Here is a 19,970-nt window from a genome sequence, read left to right as displayed (position 1 = left end):
CGTGATTAGTCTGTATAGAGGAGAGAGTTAGGTTTGCCTCACGGAAGGGCTACATGCCAGGAAGAGCTTCTTAATTGCTTCTGGAAGTTCATTATTGTGTGATTGCTGTGCTGTGAAATTGTTGAGGGCCTGATAATGGGAAAATGAAAAATCACAACAAATGATTTTCTAGTCAGCATATGGGGAAAGTCAGGGAAGTTCACACAAACTTGCTTGCAACCCTCTTGGAGTCACATGAATGCAGTGCCAAGAAGTAAAACTGTTTCTTTAATATCTGCAATCTATTTGTACAGTACATGAATTCATTTATTTTTTTCTTGTGTGTCTTGTGCCACCAGCAAAGATCTGAGATGTGAAGTTATGTACTGTAGAGGTTAAGATTTTATAGGGATAGTTGACCCAACAATTCTGTCATTATTTTCTCACCCTCAAGTTGTTCCAAACCGGTTTACATTTCTTTGTTCTATTTGGAAGAATGTCAGTTACTAACTAGATCTCATCCCCCATTTACTGCCATATATAGGGGAAAAAACTACGGGAGTCAATGGGGCATGAGATCTGTTTGGTTACTGACATTCTTCCAAATATCTTCCTTTGTGTTTAGTAGAACAAATAAATTGGAACAGAATGGAACAACTGTGATTTGTGTCATTTTTGGGTGAACTATCCCTTTAAGACACTGCTTATCTAGTGATCTGCCAGATGTTTTGCTCGCTGATCTTTATGCATACATACCTACTGTGCAGTACACGCTGAAGGCATTGCAGCATGTTATCTTAAAACCCTGGTACTCCATCTGTAAATATTTGCATTTAGGTGCACTTGCAAAGATTCATCATGGTCTTGCTCAAAACACATATCATTATTTCAGAAGTGTGAGTCAGTGCTAACATTATAGCATTTCTTAAGCCCAATTTTTACTTAAATGCCGTAGGTCCGAGGCACAAGTAAAAATTGGGCTTTATTTGACAAATTTTCATGTATAGTTGAGAAATGTCTATTTTCTTCGAACATCTTGCACTCAAGCCACACTGGACTGTTAAAGCTAAGTAAAAAGTAAAACTTTTTTCATTTTGTTCACAGATTACTTTTTCCCCAAGTACAACTGGTTCTCTTCTCCCTCTGTCCAGCTGCAATATGGAAAGCAGTAATTTCCTCTCGAGAGAATATACCTTCCCTATTACCAGGTTCACTCCTTTCAGTGTTGCCAAGGCGATGAAATGTATCAGTCTTGATGATCCCAAGGGGATTTGCAATTAGAAGAGCCAGAGGAAGTGTCTGTTCGACCAGTCCCATTGCCAGCTTTACATCAGTGCTAAACTCATAACCAGCGATTACAACATCCTTTATAGTGCCCGGCCATGCCACCGTAATGGATGACAAAAATGGGGATTGGATTAGAGAGATGCTAATCAGAGAGATAGATCTACAAAGAATTGGATTTTATTGATTAGAGCATGGGCCTTCAATGTCATTGCAGGCAGAAGATAAGATCTTTTATTTGCCAGTCGAAGAGATAAGCAGCTACACAATGCCCTTGAGTTTAGTCCAAGCATAGAGGGTTTAATGGTACCAATCCAAAAGTGCAAGACAGGGGCAGTTTGTAAGGAAAAGTTGTCTTTTAAAGTTTGTTTTTTTTGTAGCAACAAATCGAAGTACAGTGGCTGGACGATATTTTAAATATATCAATTAATGTTATCACAGTAATTGTGCTGAAGATATAAAAAGGCAGAATTATTAAGAATGTCAAATGTTATTAAAAATAAGATTCATGTGCCAAAAACCTCACCTGTAAGCAATTTCACTCATGTCCAGGCATTGGGTCACTATAGGTCTTCATTTTACTGTGGTTTTGTGCAGGGTTATTTTTAGATTGAGGCAGAAGAAAATCTACTTTTTATTTATTCTAGACCAAAACTAATATGTAAATGTGTGTAAAGGAGTAGCCTATATAAAAAAATTACGTTTGATATACATTTGTATATATAATATATATCATATATTTTGGATTTTTGTTAAGGTCTATAAGATGAACACACTACATTTTCATATTTTGGAGAGTAAAAATGATCATACTTTACAAATGGGATACAGTTCCAATAACTTGGAATGTGTTTCTTATGCCCTGTCCACACGAACATGGGTATTTTAAAAAGCGCAGCTTTTTCTATTCGGTTTGGCCTTTCGTAAATTCCGGCCAGGGTGAGATTCTTAGAAACTACGGTTTAAGTGTTGTCCTGTAGGCGGTGAAACTGGAGATTTGTCGTATGACATTGGAATGCGTGGCGCTATCTCCTTTGTTTAAAATCAGATGGCAGGCTTCTGATTGGCCAACACGGCTTTATGGTTAGGGTTATATCGCCACCTGTTGGTGTGGCATGCTTTTCACTGCTCTTTATATAGCGTAAAAACTGTTCAAGCACAGAATTACTGTTGATCTACCTTTTTTTGCAGTTGCATCTATTTTCTCATATTGGCCTCCTTCAAAGGTCTGTAATACCTTGGAGAAGATCATATAAATAGATCTTGTGCATCAAGACTTCTTGTGGGGGTTTACTTTAATACAATGGCCGACCGACGGTGCATTATCTCATATATAAAATGTGAATATGTCTGATAAAATGTGTTTATAAAATAGTCATTGTGTTCATTTTCATTTGGTTAATATTGTTCTAAGATTTGTGACGGGAAAGATTCAGAATTGCAATGAATGCATGACTTAATCCTACCTTTACATATGGTTTTATACTAATTTAACACAGGTTTACCTGGGCAGTGTACTAAGATCCTTTAAATGCATCAGTTAATTGCCTGGTGCCTTAAAGTTTTGACATTAATTGCAAATTAGTAGTTAATGTACTAAAAACTTTCAATTAACCACAAAATGTTAATGAGGCATTTTGATAGTTGCAGTGAGTTCATGTTGCTTAATCCGCTCATATAAACTATAGCATGGCAGGAGTAAAAAAGCACCTTGTTTATGTTCAACTCACCGCTGTAAAACAGTTAGAAGCCTTCTTTCCTTTTAACGTGAACATTTGATACTGCCTTTTGAAGCAATATAAATGATCTAATATTTGTGTTTCCTTTTGAGATCTGTGCCATCCTTTATTCCTCGGTATTGGCTCACAACAAATTTCCAGAGACTCTTGCGCAACCTGGTGAACAACCTGAAATTGTATTTGTTCCTGGCTCTGCGGTATCAGCCCATGAGAACGGGTATAGAGCATAACCATCATATGAAGAATCATCCTACACAAAGTCATTTATCATGACTGCTGCAACGCTCCCTGTGCCAGTATTATTGTCCTTTACTGATGAATGACAAAATGAAACTTCTATGCAGTGGCACACAAATAAGCCCCAAAGGCTCAGAGACTCCATTTAGGATTATAATTTGTGGATTGTGGAAAAATCGCAGTTGATTGTAGTGGAGATGACGGAGAAGAATCCTGTTCAATGTGAGCAGAGACCAGATAGAGTTTACTATAGATTAGAGGCAAATAAGAAGAGCCAGATCCAGACGGGTTGGAGACACCAGTATGATCTATTACATGCAGTGGGAGTTGTTAGGAAGAAACTAAATTGCTTTGGTCTGTTTGCGACTTAAAATAATCAATGAAATGCTTTAAAATGTATTGTATTTTTGCTCAGAAGAAAAAAAAGTTGATATGCAGAATGAGAGTGGCTGTCCTATGTTTCTGTTGCTGTATCTGTTTAATAACTCATGGGTCTGCATTTCTACATTTGGGTGTAGTATGTGAATATGAATTGATGCCTCTGTCACTTTTTAAACTTCCAAAAGTATAATATTCATGATCCAAGCCCACACTAGCGTAGGAATTATTATATTATTATTATTATCATTATATTCAACATAACAACATCTGCCTTTCAGCAGACATTTCTTTTTTTGATTAGTTTGTGAACATCACGTAACATTCATGAGCCAGGTAATAGATTTTCATTTTTTCCAAAAACATATAAGCAAAAGAGTATATATAGGTAATTCTGTCATTGTATTTTATATATAAACATTTTCTTTTGTTAACTGTCAATGACACCAACAAACATCATGTATATAATGCTCAGCTGACCATTAATATACAAAATACATTCAACCTTTAAATAGCAACACTGTACTTTCTTATTACATTTTTTTTAATTAAATTATTATATACTGTGTTGTCAGCAGCTTGAGTTGACAAGCACTTTCTAATACTTTTAATCGGTTAGATGTTCCTAAAACTCAGTGATAAATATAAAAGGGAAAATCTAAATAAGGATTTGTGAACATAACAATTTCATCACATCAAATTTATTTTATATTTTCATATTTTAAATTCAGTTTTCATGTTCAATGTCTTTTAATGCATTTGTGGAACCATCCATCAAACTTTTAACTTTGAAGCTTAGAGTCCCCCTGATCGCTTCTGTTACATTTATGTCCGTTTCCTCTCTCCTCTTTCTCAGATTGATGAAATCACTTGTACAGCAAAGCTTCGGGGCATTTTAACTCATGTGGCTCAATCCGGCTCTCTGTGTCACAGAGGATGGAGCCAGCTGACCACTGCACGCCTGGTTATGACATGTGTCAGGGCTGACGTGTGATGCGGATTTGACATCTGTTAGCTACAGCCTCCCTGGAAAGAAAATTCTCTGCAGAAAGTTCCTTTGTGGTGCAATAGATGGGAGCTGACTGCAGATGAAAGCCGGAGAGAAAGAGAGAGAGGATTTTTGCAGGACGACAAATCTAAGCTGACTGCAAAGCAAGGGCAGTGAAAGAGGACGAGCACAGGGCATCACCCTTCATTTCATTTAACGCAAATGCAATTTTGTGTTGATGTTCCTCTGCTCCGGTCATATAATAGCATTATCACAGGCAATTGCACACGCAGCAGCACCCATACGGATATAAAAAACTCTAGCAAGACAGTGACTGGCTTGAGACGTTTACAGCAGATTTAGAAATTGTTGTAAATAATTGCTTAAGTAATCTGAGCAAAGCTTTACAAGACCCACTTTTTAAAAAATTAATATATTTTGGATGGAAAATTGTGTTGTAAATTGAAATTGTTTTAGAAGCTTCTTTGACTCTGAAACATTACACATCAGTTCATACTCCTGCCGTCATATACCAAGAAAGAGTATCTAAAACAAAATCGCAAAATTCAAACCGCTGATGCAATTGATGCTCTGTTGTGGAAACAACCCAGAACTGTATATACGTAGATATTGGGCTTAAACATCCGTTCATTTTTGTGAATTATTTCATAAAGTCCTTCCTTAATAGCACTTTCAGCTGTTATAATTATTTATTTGAAGTTATGCTGGAGGGAGCTGCCAAACAACGCGGGTGGGGAGTACATAAGCGTGTGATGGAGAATGACATTAATGTGCTATTAAATCTTCAACCCCCAGAGCGAAGTATCATATTTTCTACTGTGAGCTCACAAAAACACACATGCACACAGTGAGACGAGTCATTTTGAGGAGGTCAAACCAATGTTGTGTAGGACAGTTGACAAATGACCCGTTACCTGAAGTGCCAGAGCCACACACTGTATAAGTACACATAAGTAATGTAAGTAGTCATTTAGCAGAGGCTTTTATCCAAAATAATGTCAGTAACCGCATATATACCTGGAGATGCCCTTCTCAAGGGCAAAAAGACTCGTAGTTCGAATCAAACAACACAGCAGTCTTTTTTTGTTTAAACAGTGCCACAAGACTGCCACGTTGTGTTTTGCTGTACATTGCAATTTCATTCTCTCTCGTTTAAAAGTACACTGTATGTCTACAAGTTGTTTCCGAAGCCTTGTAATGTTTAATAATAACAATAGTTAAGTAATTACTTCTAAAAAAGGTAAAAATTTGTGTTTAAATTACTGAAATGACAGATTTTGAGAGACAGTATGCAGAGTTTCATTTAAAGTTAACCCAAAAGTGATAATTCTGTCACAAATAACTTGACTCTCTAGTTGTTCCAAACCTGTTTACATTTATTTGGGTGAATGCTTGTAGCAGTTCATGGACCCCATTGGCTACCATAGTAGGAAAATTACAATGGTATTCAAAGATACCCCGGAACTGTTTGCTGTCCTACATTCTTCAAAATATATTCTTCTGTGTTCAACAGAAAAAAACAATTTATAAAGTAATTGTGGGGTCCAAGAACTGTTTGGTTATAAGCATTCTTCCAGATATCTTCGTCCGTGTTCATCAGACCAAACAGCATTTATACAGATTTGAAGGTGAATAAATTATGACAGATTTTTTTTTGGGGTGAACTAGCCCTTCAATATTGAAATGAATGATTTTAAATACTTGTATAGAATGATTTTATTAAAACAGTAAATCACAAAAATGGCATAAGCTGGGTTTTAAAAGGTGGGATAACATATAGCCTGTGGCAATATCCTAACAAATTTAGAAAATCAGACCTTGGCCCTTACCAAATTCAATTCCAAATCCAACAACAAAATGCTTTAAGGATGTATTGAAAACTGGCCTGTACAAGTATTCTGTATAGTACTAGTCAACGTAGGTATTGACAGTGCACAACGAGCACTCTTAAATATACTTGAGTATCACAAAATGACATATGGGACACCCTAAGATTTTGCGGATATGATGGACACATTGAGTCCACAATCCACAAGTCCACAATAACACATTACATATACAGTGCAACGATACAGGGTCTTTGAACACAAGAAAAAGGCCAACTCCACTTGTTAGACCTCCAAAGTATGTCGCTCTCCATGGTGCTGAAATAATCACTCACCCTTACAGTGCAGGAAACAAAAGCTGTAAATAAATGTGTTCCAACCGTAAGACTGAAATGCCAATAATGCCACTTCCTGTGGCTTCTGCCAAAGAACATAAGCAGATTCCTTTGAGTTATTAGCGCATATGTTAAACTGCTACAGAATTAGAATGGAAAATTGTGCACAACACATTAAAAATGACCTCAAAATAATACAGATTCATATGGTCTTATTGTGATCTTGAAAGTGTTGTTTTCTCCTGTGCTGGATGTGTTTCGTTCTTTTCATTTTCTGTGCTGTCAGATCTAAACAACTTATTAGGATCTTGGTTTCATTTATCTTTTCATCAGACGCTCGATCTCTTGTCGGTGTCACGCACCTCTTGTATCACAGTCAGTCATCCAGCGATTACAACGGATATTACATTACTCTGTCTGTTTCAAACAGAACATCAGGGGCATGTGCTCAATAGATGTAATTCTGCTTGTGCTGAAGCTTCAAACGGTTGCTGTCTCCAGCCTTTAGTGTTTGTAGCAAGAGTGCATGTTGTCAGACTGGATTAACTAGCTCTAAATAAATCTTAGAGGAGACGAAAAGTCTGTCACATTTTCCTTTTCTACATTAGTGACATAGTTAAGCACTGCCCTGATAGCCTCAACTTTGTGATTGCTTTGCTTGTGTGATGTTTCTAGTCGCAGGCAAGGCAAGTGAGATGCTAATGCTTAAATTACTCCACATATATGGAAATTTTAACTGTCAACAGTTTTTGCTCTGTACAAAGATTATGCAGGCAGATGACACTGCAATGTGTCCCTCTGGAACACCACCTGTCATCCGATGGAAATTCCTGGAGGAAAATCGTAACGTTCTATCAAAAGAAAAGCGCCCATCTCTTATTAACATATTACACATATTTTCATCTCTCAGTCTGGATTATGTGCAGTCATTAGTCATGATTTTCCTTTCCGCCGCTGAATTTCGTCCCCCACGCTACACTGTCGATGAAACGTCTCAGCTGGGGAATGATGAATAATGTCTGTGTCTTTCAAGAGTGTCCATGAAACATGCGCCGGTCTTGCTTTGTTTACCCCTGACTAACAGGACCATGTAGAGTCAGCTCTGAAGTGAAGGCAATCTGCTTTTATGATCAATAAAGCTGTAGGACAGGGAGGATACACCATGCTGTTCTGTTCGGCTTTTTTCCTCCACAGTGTCATTCATTTTTGGGAGAAAACCAATTCAAGAAGGCAATTGATTAAATGAGATGTTAGTGTTTCGCCTCCCTGCTCTCCTGTGACTCCTTACCACTGCGGTGGAGAGCAGCTCATTTATTACATAAAACATCACATTAGATTGAGCTAAAATGGACAGAAGTGCCGGACGTTTTGGGATACGGCATTTGATTTGTGATTTGTGATCTTCAGCAAAACTTATTAACCAGATGTTAGGACCCTGTCCTTCCTGTCTCAAGCTTTCTAGCTCCCTGGGCAGAGTCATGACATTGCCATGTTTTTCAGGTTTCTGTTATGTGTGGCTTTATGTTGTTACTGGGCACCACGTGTCTTCCTGTTATGTCTCTCAGCCCCGCCCTCCTATCTTCTGTAATTTTCTAGTAAATATCTCATTCCCCTCACCTGTGTTTCACTCTCGTTAGGGTTTCATTCCAATCACCTGTCACCACTCTCCCCATGTAATTACTCCTCGTTAGTCTTTGCCTTTATATAGTCTCAGTTTCCCTCTGTTCAGTTTCGGTGCATTGTTTATGTTTGTATCAACACTTGATGTCTTGCGCTCACGGTAGTATCCCCTGTTTCTCGGTTTCTATTCTAAGATCCTTGTATTGTTTTGTCCCCCTCGTGGGAAGTGTTTGTTCATGTGTTTTCCCCATTGTGGGTTTTTCATTTAATAAAAGTTTTTACGTTAACCCTTCGTCTGCCTGCGTCTGGGTTCTGTCCAAGCCATTTTGTGACACCAGATTGATTCTTGAAGATGAACTGGTTAAATGGGGTTAAATAAGTTTTGAATGAGGGGTAACTAATACAGCTGACTCTTTTATCCAAAGCGATTTACAAATAGGATGGCATATATCATTTTGTCATTTAAAAATATGGGCGCAACTCTAAATGATTTTATTTTTGATTTTGCACACTTGCTCTGTTTTGTGTATTAAAGTTATAGTTGAAAATCCTTTCATTTATTCACCCTCAGATTGTTCCAAAGCTGTATACATTTCTTTGTAGATATTTATTTTTTAAGATATTTGGAAAAATATCATTAACCCCATTTACTGCCATAGTAGGGAAAATAAATACTATGGGAGTCAATGGGGAGCCAGATCTGCTCGGTTACTGACATCCAAATATCTTTGTAATCATCAGAACAAAGAAATGCTTAAAGGGTTGCAACAGTCTGAGGGTGAGGACATTTTTGGGTCAACTATCCCTTTAATGCAGGTTGTGTTGCATTTATTGATGTATGTATGTAGGTCGCATTTGATAAATGCATTTGATAAATGAAAGTAAAACTATGGAAAAAAACTAAGAGACCATTTTAAAATTATTTTCAGTTTTTCTCAATTTACTATTTATAGGTACGTGTTTAGGTAAAATTATAATTTTTGTTTCTTTCTTTGAATTACTAACAATATTTCTACCAAATTTCAAATAACACATTTATTTTCTATTTGCAGAAAACAGATTAATGTAACATTCGGAATGGTTTCTAAATTCCTTCCACAGCTGTATGTAAATATAATGTATAGTAATCCCTATATCGTTACACTTGTCCACATGTTCACAAACGCATTCACAAAGAACACATTCTTGTGTTCAAAACATACTGTGTCTTTGAAAGTTGTTTTCGAATGCTGTACCTTTGTAAGTTGTCTTGTGTTGCAAGTTGCTGATAAACAGCAGGACATGATGGAACACTCAAAATCTTTCTCTTTCGTGTGTACATAGTTATTTTCCACAGTAAAATGTATTGTTGAAGGCAGCAGTGTTGTTAAAAAAATAGTGCTTTGAAAACTGAATCAGTGAGGGAATTCAGAGACACTTTTACTCTGAGAGCTTTAGTTTGTTGACAGTCCAACAGTTGCTGTTAGCACGCTAAAGCGCAACATACTGTCAGTGTCAACATGCTAAAACCCTTGAATTCATCGTCTTTGTTAAAAATATGAAATAAAATATTTGAGAAAAAGCATGTAGACAAATTGATCTTCAAAACAACCTACCAAAAATGTGACTAATAAAATCATTGCATAATCTTTCCCCTTTGATGCTCAAAGAGATCCTGATGTGCTGAACCCACAGTAATAAAATGTCAGAGATCACATCTCATTTATATAATTTAAGCTGTAGCAATGTGAAAATCTGCTTGTGTAACAAATTTATTTCCCTATGCAATTGTACCATTATTGAGCATTAGATGCTAAAGAGAAACCTTTGGTCTTCTTGTTTTGGCTATGCTAGATGTACACTACTAAAGTCATAGTAGTAGTATTCTTTGCTGCTATCCTCATAAATGTTGCATCATTCCTTCTGTTTAACCCACCATACTGAAATAAACAGCCTTCTAGACCTGATATTTCGTTTTTTCTTCAAGCAGCAAACATAATCCCTATATATTTGCCTGGCACTTTCAGATGTATTTGATATTTATCTGTTAAAAAGTGTTTAGATGTGGTCCCTGGCAGTGTTGTTAAGAGACTAACGGTACAGACACATACCAGATTATAGTATTTATTTGATTATGAATTTGAAGGAGGGAGAAACAGCTAGACTGGTTTATTTTGCTCCTAAGCATATTGCGCTTTCCTTCTAATCCAGTACTACTGTGATGTTTGCAGGGAAGAGATACTGAAGAAATGTCTGGAAATGATTGAATTTATGCTGATGAAACTGAGATTTGAGAAATGGAACCTGCTACGTTGCATTTTTCTGTGACAAATCTGCAAAGAGCTTCACATAAAGTTAATTCCAGAGATTTGACAGATCTAGAAAGGCTACGAACGTTTAAGGGCATTAAATGATGGTAGATTTTGCTAAAATGTATGGCTCTGGGTTTTAATTTGTGACCATCTCATTCTGAGATATTTGTCTTAAATGAATCCTCCAGGGTAACATGGGTTCTTCGTACTCACGCTTTTAGGCAAATGCAACTTCAGCTCGCTATTTTCATCCTACTAACAATCAGCGGCACAAACAACTAGGAGAGAGAGAGAGAGGAAGAAAGTGTTTTATCAGTAATGCACTTCATGCTGAAAGACAAGAAACGTCCCGGTTACGTATGTAACCTCTGTTCCCTGATGGAGGGAACAAGACGTTGTGTCGAAGCCGACAGATGGGGTTCGCCCTTGAGAACCAATCGTCTCTGACTATTTTGAAAAGGCCAATGAAATTGGCGAATGAAATTTGCATGCCGGGCTCCGCCCCCGGATATCCGGGTATAAAAGGGGAGCCGGCGTGCTCATTCATTCACCTTTTGTGCTGAGGAGCCTGAGAGCATCTCGTGACTGCTGCAGCGGACGGCTATTGTCGTGGCAAGAAGGACACAACGTCTTGTTCCCTCCATCAGGGAACAGAGGTTACATACGTAACCGGGACGTTCCCTTTCTGTCGGTCTCTCGACGTTGTGTCGAAGCCGACAGATGGGGTTCCTATGGAAAACGCCACGGCACTAGCCGCGTCACAATCTCTAGCGAAGCGACGTTGACCGGCCTGGGCGAGCCACACGTGAGCGCTATCGCGAAATTTGTAACCTTCCAGTGGGCAGGCAGGGGCTCCCAGAGCTTTTGGCAAAGATGAGTAGCCCCTGCCCTCTGCCAACTCAGACGGCCCCATTGGCGAGGGCCATCCAGTCGTAGGGCTACTGGGTAAGCGCTGTTCCTTCAATGAGGACGTGCGCTACGGAGACCACTTCCCACCCTAGGGGGGAATACAGTGGAGACACCAACATGGTCTCACCAAATAGGGGAGAACTCATGGGAGGTATGTGCGGAATGCCGCAAGGTGGATGTCCACCTGGGGAGGTCATGGGTTGCCACGCGGGGAACCATCTCATGACGACATCTCAGACGGAACCACCCTAGTGGGGGGTTACTACGTGTGGGGCACTAGGTCCGGTTAGAGCTATATGTAATAACTCAGCTTGATACCCGGCCATAGGCGGCAGGGCTGCTCCGCCGAGCCCGCCGCCCTGAGTGCTATTGATGGATGGACGGACTGCCTATTCTTCACCCTTGGGGAAAGAAGGGAGGCAGCCCATAGCGCACTGGTCCACCTCGGAAGGGGAATGGCGCTATGCGCAGGCGTACGCCCCACGACTGCTGGTCTCACCTGCTGGCAAGACTCGAGCTGCCGACTCCCCACGGAGGTTGTAAGCCTCTGCGAGGTATAGCGTAGCCCAACCCGCAGCTCTACAGATGTCTGCCAGAGAGGCGCACTAAGCCGATGCCCACGAGGAGGTCACACCCCGAGCGGAGTGTACCGTCACTCAAATGGGCACGGGCTAGGATCGGCACGCCGTAGTGACGGCGTGTGCGACCCAGCGCTACAACTCTCCTCGGATACAGCACTCCCGTTGCTGACCTCCATAACAGACAAGAGCTGCTCAGGGCCTTGAAGCCCTCAGTGTGGTTCGAGTAGAGGCGCAATGCGCTTACTGGACACCCCACGTACAGGTTGGGTCTTTCTCCCGGTGTGGGAGCGCCTGCAAGTTCACCACCTAGTCCCAAAGGGGGGCGGCGGAACTTTGGGCACGTAAGTCGGCCGGGGTCTCAGGATCACGTGAGAGTCACCGGGCCTGAAATTTGGCAATCGGTGGACACGGAATGCTTGCAGGTGCCTCACCCTCTGGATGGACTCGAGCCCCAGCAGGAGAGCCAATCCCCCTCGCAGAACGAGGAAGGGGCTCTCGGCAGGGCCCGAAAAAAGGGGACCCAAAGGTCCACCTTAAGGTCCCAAGAGGGTACGGGGCGCGGACGAGGCCTTAGCCCCTCGCGCCCTAGAGGAACCTAATAATCAGGTCATGCCGCCCCAGAGGCTCACCAGCAACTGGTACGTGATAACCGCGACAGCGGGTACCCACGTTCCAATGTGGAAGGGGAGATTACTCCCCAGCCTCTCCTGCAATAGGACAGCACGTTCCTGAGCGAGCAATTCCGCGGGTCTTCTCCTCGAGAAGAGCACCAGGATGAGAAGGGGCGCCACTTAAAGGCATCCAGCCTTGTGGGCATGGCCCTTGCCTGAGTGACAGTCTCCACCACTGAGGGGGGTAGGTCATCCAGGAACTCCTCGTCCCATCCAGGAGCCAGACCCAGAGGTCCGGCTCGAACGCCACAACGTGTCCATCCCCTGCGAGTAGGCCCTTCGCCAGGGGATTTGGCCAGGGGGAGTTGTCGTCAGGAGTATTAGCTCCGAGGACCAAGTGTAGTTGGGCCCGTAAGGCGCAACTAGCAGCACTTGATACTCCCTTCCCAGACCTTGCACAGGACCTGCGCAATGAAGCTCACTGGGGGGAAGCGTAGTTCCGCTTGTCCCGCGGCCAGCTGCGCGCTAGGGCCTCCGTGTCGAGGGGGGAGCCTCGACCAGGGAGTGCCCAGCGGCACTGGGGGGTGTTCAGGGAGGCAACAGGTCCACCTGTGCCCGCCCAAACCACACCCAAGCCGGCCGCAGTGGTGGAGTCGTCACTTCGCACGAGGTGTCAACTGACGAGAGAGCGCTTGGCTGTCTGGTTCAGGACACCCGGTGGCGTGTGACCTGCAGGGGCCTTGCCACCTGCTGTCTCCACCAGGGGTGGAGTCGTCACTTCCCACGAGGCGTCAACTGACGAGAGAGCGCTTGGCTGTCTGGTTCAGGACATCCGGTGGTCATGTGACCTGCAGGGGCTTTGCCACCTGCTGTCTCCACTGGAGGCTGCGCGCTAGGGCCTCCGTGTCGAGGGGGTCCTCGTCCAAGGAATGCCCAGCGGTACTGGGTGGTGTTCAGGGAGGCGACAGGTCCCCCTGTGCCCGCCCAAACCACACCCAGGCCAGCCCGCAGGGGTGGAGTCATCACTTCCCACGGGGTGTCAACTGACGAGAGAGCGCTTGGCTGTCTGGTTCAGGACGCCCGGTGGGCATGTGACCTGCAGGGGCTTTGCCACCTGCTGTCTCCACGGGAGGAGGCGTTTTGGGCGAGTTGCGATGACTGCAGCGAGCGAGTGCCACCCTGAGGTTTAGTACGCTACGCCGGTCGTGCTGTCCGGGCCAGTATGCTGGCTCTGCACGAGAGGCCGGAGCCTCATCAGTGCAAGCAGGACAGCTAGCAACTTGAAGGCAGTGATCTGCCAACGCAGGCGGGGGCCCGTCCAGCGACCCGACACTGCGCGCCCATTGCACACCGCACCCGCACCCCGTAGGGAGGCGTCTGTCGTTCCACGACCGGCCTCAAGACCTGCTCGGGGTTAGGATGCGACGGCAGCAGGTGTAATGACGATACGCCTACTGCCGGTGCGCCACGCTCTCCAGGGAACTCATCTCTGTAGTCAGTGCTGTCGCGGTCCCATGTGCGTCAACCCGAGGGGGACAGGCCACCCCCGAGGACACCATGCCCAGGAGCCCTGATTTCAGGGGACCGCTGGCTGCTGCCTGAAAGTTCAAGCAGCTCAGCACTGACTGTGCGTGCTCGTGAGCGAGCACGCCGTCATGGAGACAGTGTTGAGTTCTCTACCAGGAAAAGGGGGAGCTCCGCGCCAGGGAGAGCTGCTCTCTTTTTCCCGGCTGACCCGTTTACTGACATGCCAGCCCCTCGACAATGCCGAGGGAACTGTACGTGAGAGTATGCGGTCAGTTGTCATGAACCACTCCTGGCGTCTGACAGACACCAGGACGCGCTTCTGCGCCTCCCGAACGGCACCCTTGCAAGGTGCTGCTCAAGGTATGCAGCGACCCCTGGTTTTGGGGATGATGAAGTGCGGCTGTCGAAGCCACTGGACATCTCGGCCGAGGGGACGGTTCGATCGCCTTCGCCAGAGGGGTGGCAGCCCCGGCCTGGAGCACAGGAACATCCCTGCCTCTGCTGAGGTAAGAGGATGCCTGAAGTCCGGCGGAGGTCTGGCGAGCTGGATCGAATGCCGAGACGGACCACACTCCCAGCCACCGTGATGGTTTGAAATGCTAACCAAGCACCCAGAGACCTCACAGGGGGGGCTGCGATCTACTTCATCAACCCGCGGGGGTTGGTTCAATGACTAGCAGTGCTGTTCTCCCCGGGGGGAACGGCTCCGCTAAATCACCTGCCAGGCGATGGCGCAGCTCGACGCACCGTCGAAGCGAGAGTGCTGAGGGCTGCTTTATACTCGTCATTGCGTGCCGCCACGACGCAACGTCGAGTTGCCGAACACCATCTTTCAGAGGGTGAGAGCGGCTGCAAGTGGGACCCAGAGAGAGACCTCTCCTTGTGAGAAGGCGGGCACTAGGCCCCCGAAGGGGCCCAGAAGGTGTTTGGGACGCGGCAGGGACCGCCCCAGTCCGACCATCCAGCAACCCAGGCTGGGTCGGGCCCGATGGTTCAATCTCTCTAGGTGGTCCTTCTCTTGACGTCCTCCTCCGGGGGGCCACCTGCGGGGGCACCAGAACCGGAGTCGACGCTGGAGAAGGCCAGGGCTGCTGGGGGCAGACCACGTGCGAGACCTCGACGGCCGAAAGGCGGCCGGGTCACAGCAGGCCGGTCTGTTTCTACACTGTCAAAAGGCTGCTGGAGCAGTCCTTGACAGCGCCACCAATCAGCCGACCTTGCGAGAGGGGAGTCGGGAAAGTGGCCTTTCTCGACATCGCCCCCCTGCGCAAGATTGGGTCCGAGGCATCTTTCCGGGCCACTGATGTGGACATCGTCCGACCCAGCCTGCGCTGCCACCGCGGTCCCCGGAGGGCCAGTCGGCGGCGGCACTACTTGGGTCGGTCTTACCCCGTGGGGCTCTCTTTAGCGCCCTGGCCTGCAGGAAGGCCATGCGTAAGAGTGGAGGCAGCTTGGTCCACGGCACTGCCAGCCTCAACACCAGAGATGTTGAGACCTTACATGCCCTGGACGGTGAGCCTAGGTCAAGCCCCCCAGGTGGCCGCCGTCTGCGGATACCCGCGACTGCATGCTCCACCCAGGGTGCATTGACATAGTCCCTAGCTGCCTCCCCGCCCCGAGGGAAGAGAGGGCGATAGAGTCAGCTAGACGGAAGCGCGCCGAAAGGGACGCTCCAGGTCTTACTGAACTCCTTATGCAGCTCGGTAAAACTTGGCACTTGAGCCGGGCCCAATGTGCGAGTACCCAGCCGCGAGCACCAGGGCTGCACCGCAACCCGACGCTCACGGCGGTCCGAGCGAGCATGGCTGACATCTTGACGTCTGCTCTCACCTGTGCTCGACCTCCCGAGGGAGGGAGCTTCAGGGAATCGCCAGAGTCTGATGCCAGCAGGTCGCGCTCCGATGTTGCAAGAGACACCTCATCTCCACGGCTCGTGTCCGAGCGCGTGGCTGAGGAATAAGATGGCTTAGGACCATCCTTGGGGACCTGCTAAACAAGCGAGACGGGGCGCGAGCGGTCCGCGAGCCGACCGGCTGACGGATTAACGCTCACGATAATCCCCACATCACCCTCGCTGCTCGCCGCCGCTGACGGCAGGGCCGTAGCCGCTGCGGTCACAGAACGGGAAGCAAACGAGGTGGTGGCTTGCTCTTGACAGAACGTAGCCAACGTGACGCAACGTCTGAATAGCCGTCCGCCCGCAGTGACGCAACGTCTGACTAGCCATCCGCGCGCAGTGACGCAACGTCTGAATAGCCATCCGCGCGCCGTGCGGGCAGGACGAATCCACGAGGCTGCCACAGTGATCGGACCCCCGAACACTTGCGGCAACCACCGTGTCCGTCCCCGTCCTCGATGAGTGTACTGCACCCAAGAGATCAGCGGGCAATGCCACGCTGAGGAAATTGCTCTTTTAGAAAAATACCTCAGGAACTGCCAGGACGCCCAGGGGAATCTCCGCTGCACCGCGTCGTAGAAATCGGCAATTCGAAGAATGTCATCAGATGCGAAGGCTCCGAAGAACAAAAGGTGAATGAATGAGCACGCCGGCTCCCCTTTTATACCCGGATATCCGGGGGCGGAGCCCGGCATGCAAATTTCATTCGCCAATTTCATTGGCCTTTTCAAAATAGTCAGAGACGATTGGTTCTCAAGGGCGAACCCCATCTGTCGGCTTCGACACAACGTCGAGAGACCGACAGAAAGGGAACCAGAGTTATGTAGGCCAGCTTCGTGAAGGGAATAGCAACCCAAAGCCATTCGTTTGTGTACCAGTTTTTCTCTTATACGTGTGATTTTTGTAAATTCAAGCTCAGAATTGACTGAGATCTTGTATGTTTTCTTCCAGCTGACACTTGGTTTTATTTAGACTGTGTATTATACAGTCAGTGGCCATTAAAGATCCTGACTTTGACCGAAAACTGAAAATCAATACTTAATGGGTTTTAACTTGAAGGGAATTCCGATGTTCATGACTTTTGCTTTCTTGCTGCACAGGGCTGAAAATACGCGAAGTGACGATCAATGTTACCAGGCAGCAGGTGGAGGACTTTCACGGTCCGGAGGACTACTGGTGCTTGTGTGTTGCCTGGAGTCACCTGGGAACGTCAAAGAGTCGTAAGGCAACAGTGAGGATAGCTTGTGAGTTTACTGTATTGTTAATCTTTACGCCATTCGACCATTACGAAATGTTTATTGCTTTAGCTGAAATGTTTATTGTATTTAAGGTCTGCTTATTTACTTTTAATTTAATTAATATGTCGTAAACGAGTAATCCACAGGTTGACTGTTGTGAGCTAGTTGCAAAAATCTGTTACATGTTGTTTTGTTTTCCTCCTTTAAAAGAGAATGTGAATGCATTAAACAAAGTGCAAATGAAAACAGAGAAGTTTTAGATAACTGAGTATTAATGCTATTGACAGAAGCATTAAAATCATGATTCATTTTGACCATCTGGTTTTCTTTTTTATTAAAAAAATAGGTAGCACTTTACAATAAGGTACTATTTATTAACAGTTAATCAATGCATTAGCTAACCATGAACAATACTATTACAGCATTTATTAATCTTAGTTCATGTTCTCTACAGTGAGCAATAAAAATACAACAGTGTAGGCAACTTCCCATGATACTTAAGTATAAACCATTTACATTTACATTACATCTATGCATATGGCCGCCGCTTTTATCTTAAGCCACTTACTGGGCATTCAATCTTTACTTTTTTGATTATCAATACAAGTGATGACTTGGGTTGCTCTTCCAATTTCATTATTTATTTATAACACCAATGTACCTACACTATAATACATCATGCAATTAAATATAATGACTTCTGATGAAATTGGAGCCATGCAATGCAAATTTGTCAGGGTTGTGGGGTTGGAGAAGAACCCAAGTGCACAAAACAAGTGGCTCTGTCATGCTTTTGCCACTAAACTAGAAAATCAAGACAAAAGGAGGCAGAACATGACAGAACCCCCCCCCCCCCTTAATGAACGCCCTTGGTGTTTTTTTTTCATAGGACTCCAAGATTAAAACAAAATCATTGATGCTGATTATTGCTCCTGATGTTGTAATCTTGATTATTACTTTCAGATATTAGAATACATGAAACATTTTTACATTCTACAAAACAATCTGAGAAGCGTTTATGAATATTTATTTTTTTGCTGTTTTGATTCTCTAAGGAACACAAAAATCAGTTTATCAAACGGGAAATATATAGAAAATAAACAAAGAACATTCAACATCACTAAAACACTCAATGGCTTCAGCAGGTTTTACAGTAAAGAGTCTGACTACGCTTATGAATTGCTTTCTTACATCGTATCTGTAGGGGGGTTGTTAATTATTTACCACACTAAATGTTGTAATTGTTAGTACACATTTCCTGTAGTTTTAGCCTACTTCATTGAGAATTTCTATTGCGTGCACATTTCCGGTTACTAGTTATTATTACTCCACTAGGTCTGAAATATATATTGTACTTTTAATGTTTTCATGTGGCCTACCACAAAAAAACTGCATATTCTAGTGAAGATTAAATGATGATCATAGGCCATATACTTTATTTATAATCCTTTACAGCATTCTACCAATGACATTAAAGTCTGTGACAAAACCTACATTGTCAGTTAACAATTTATTGTTTTCAGCAACATTTATAACTGTTTTCAAATAATCTTTCAAAATTCTGTCACACAGAGGCAAAAAATGGTTTAAAAATATTTTCAAGGCACCCTGACTGAATATAACTTTCTTCTTGAAGAATAATGCAGTCGGAGTTATTATACCACATATCTCTTTTCTTCCAAGTGGTAGAATGGGAGTGAATGGGGCGATTTTTTGAAGATAAAATGTTAACTGACAATATAGGTTTTGTCACACACTTTGATGTCATTGGTTTTGTGTGGTAGGCCACATGAAAACATTAAAAGTTAAAAATATAATTCAGACCAAGTGGAGTAGTAATAACAAGTAACCGGATATTTGCAATACAAAATTCTCAAGAAAGTATGCTAAAACTACAACAAATGTGCACGTACAATTGCAACATTTGCTGTAGGTGCGGGAAATGATGGCCGCGTTTCCGAAGCGTCACCTAGTGGCTGTTACCAAAAAAGCATCAGAGTTCGCCTCTTGGGTTCGACGGTTGATTGCTCTTCCTTGCATTCCTGGATGTTTCCTGGACTTGGTTATAGCCAAATCAGGTCAAATTTGATGTCCTGAATATTGAGATCTGAATTTTACGACCTGAAAGCACAATTAATTAATTAAATAAAAAATTCAAATAAAAAATAAGATTTGAGGTAATAAATTTGTTAGCTTTTTATTTATCAAGACCTGGTGATATAAGTCTGACGCTCTTGAAGTGGACCCCTAAAGTGGTTTGTTATCTGTGGTGGTCCAACCTTAATCTGAACTAGCTTTGTACATTTTGTACCACTTTCTATCAACCACATGTCAAGAATTTGAAAGGTATGGAAACAATACTGCATTATGCTACAAGCACAGTACAGAGATGAAGCAGAACTGTTAACTGGTGACACCTGCAACTCAAGCAGATGGCCGGGACACCATTGACACTCTCTTGCCCTAGCTTGCCAGTGATGCCAGGGGGAGGGCATATGGGCATAGAGAG

The 19,970-nt window shown here is 44.1% G+C and overlaps 1 protein-coding gene across 1 annotated transcript in view; it reads left to right on the top strand.

Moving 5' to 3' along the window:
* The window catches only part of unc5db (unc-5 netrin receptor Db), a 133,340-nt gene that overhangs the window by 72,763 nt on the left and 40,607 nt on the right, over positions 1-19,970 (top strand). The window contains exon 3 of the mRNA XM_079475054.1: positions 17,324-17,467. Coding sequence (XP_079331180.1) covers positions 17,324-17,467 — 144 coding nt within the window. The remainder of the gene's footprint in view (positions 1-17,323; positions 17,468-19,970) is intronic.

The sequence above is a fragment of the Barbatula barbatula genome (genome assembly GCF_947034865.1).
Source record: "Barbatula barbatula genome assembly, chromosome: 2".
In the NCBI taxonomy this organism is placed as follows: domain Eukaryota; kingdom Metazoa; phylum Chordata; class Actinopteri; order Cypriniformes; family Nemacheilidae; genus Barbatula; species Barbatula barbatula.
This window is presented reverse-complemented; position numbering and strand designations above follow the sequence as displayed.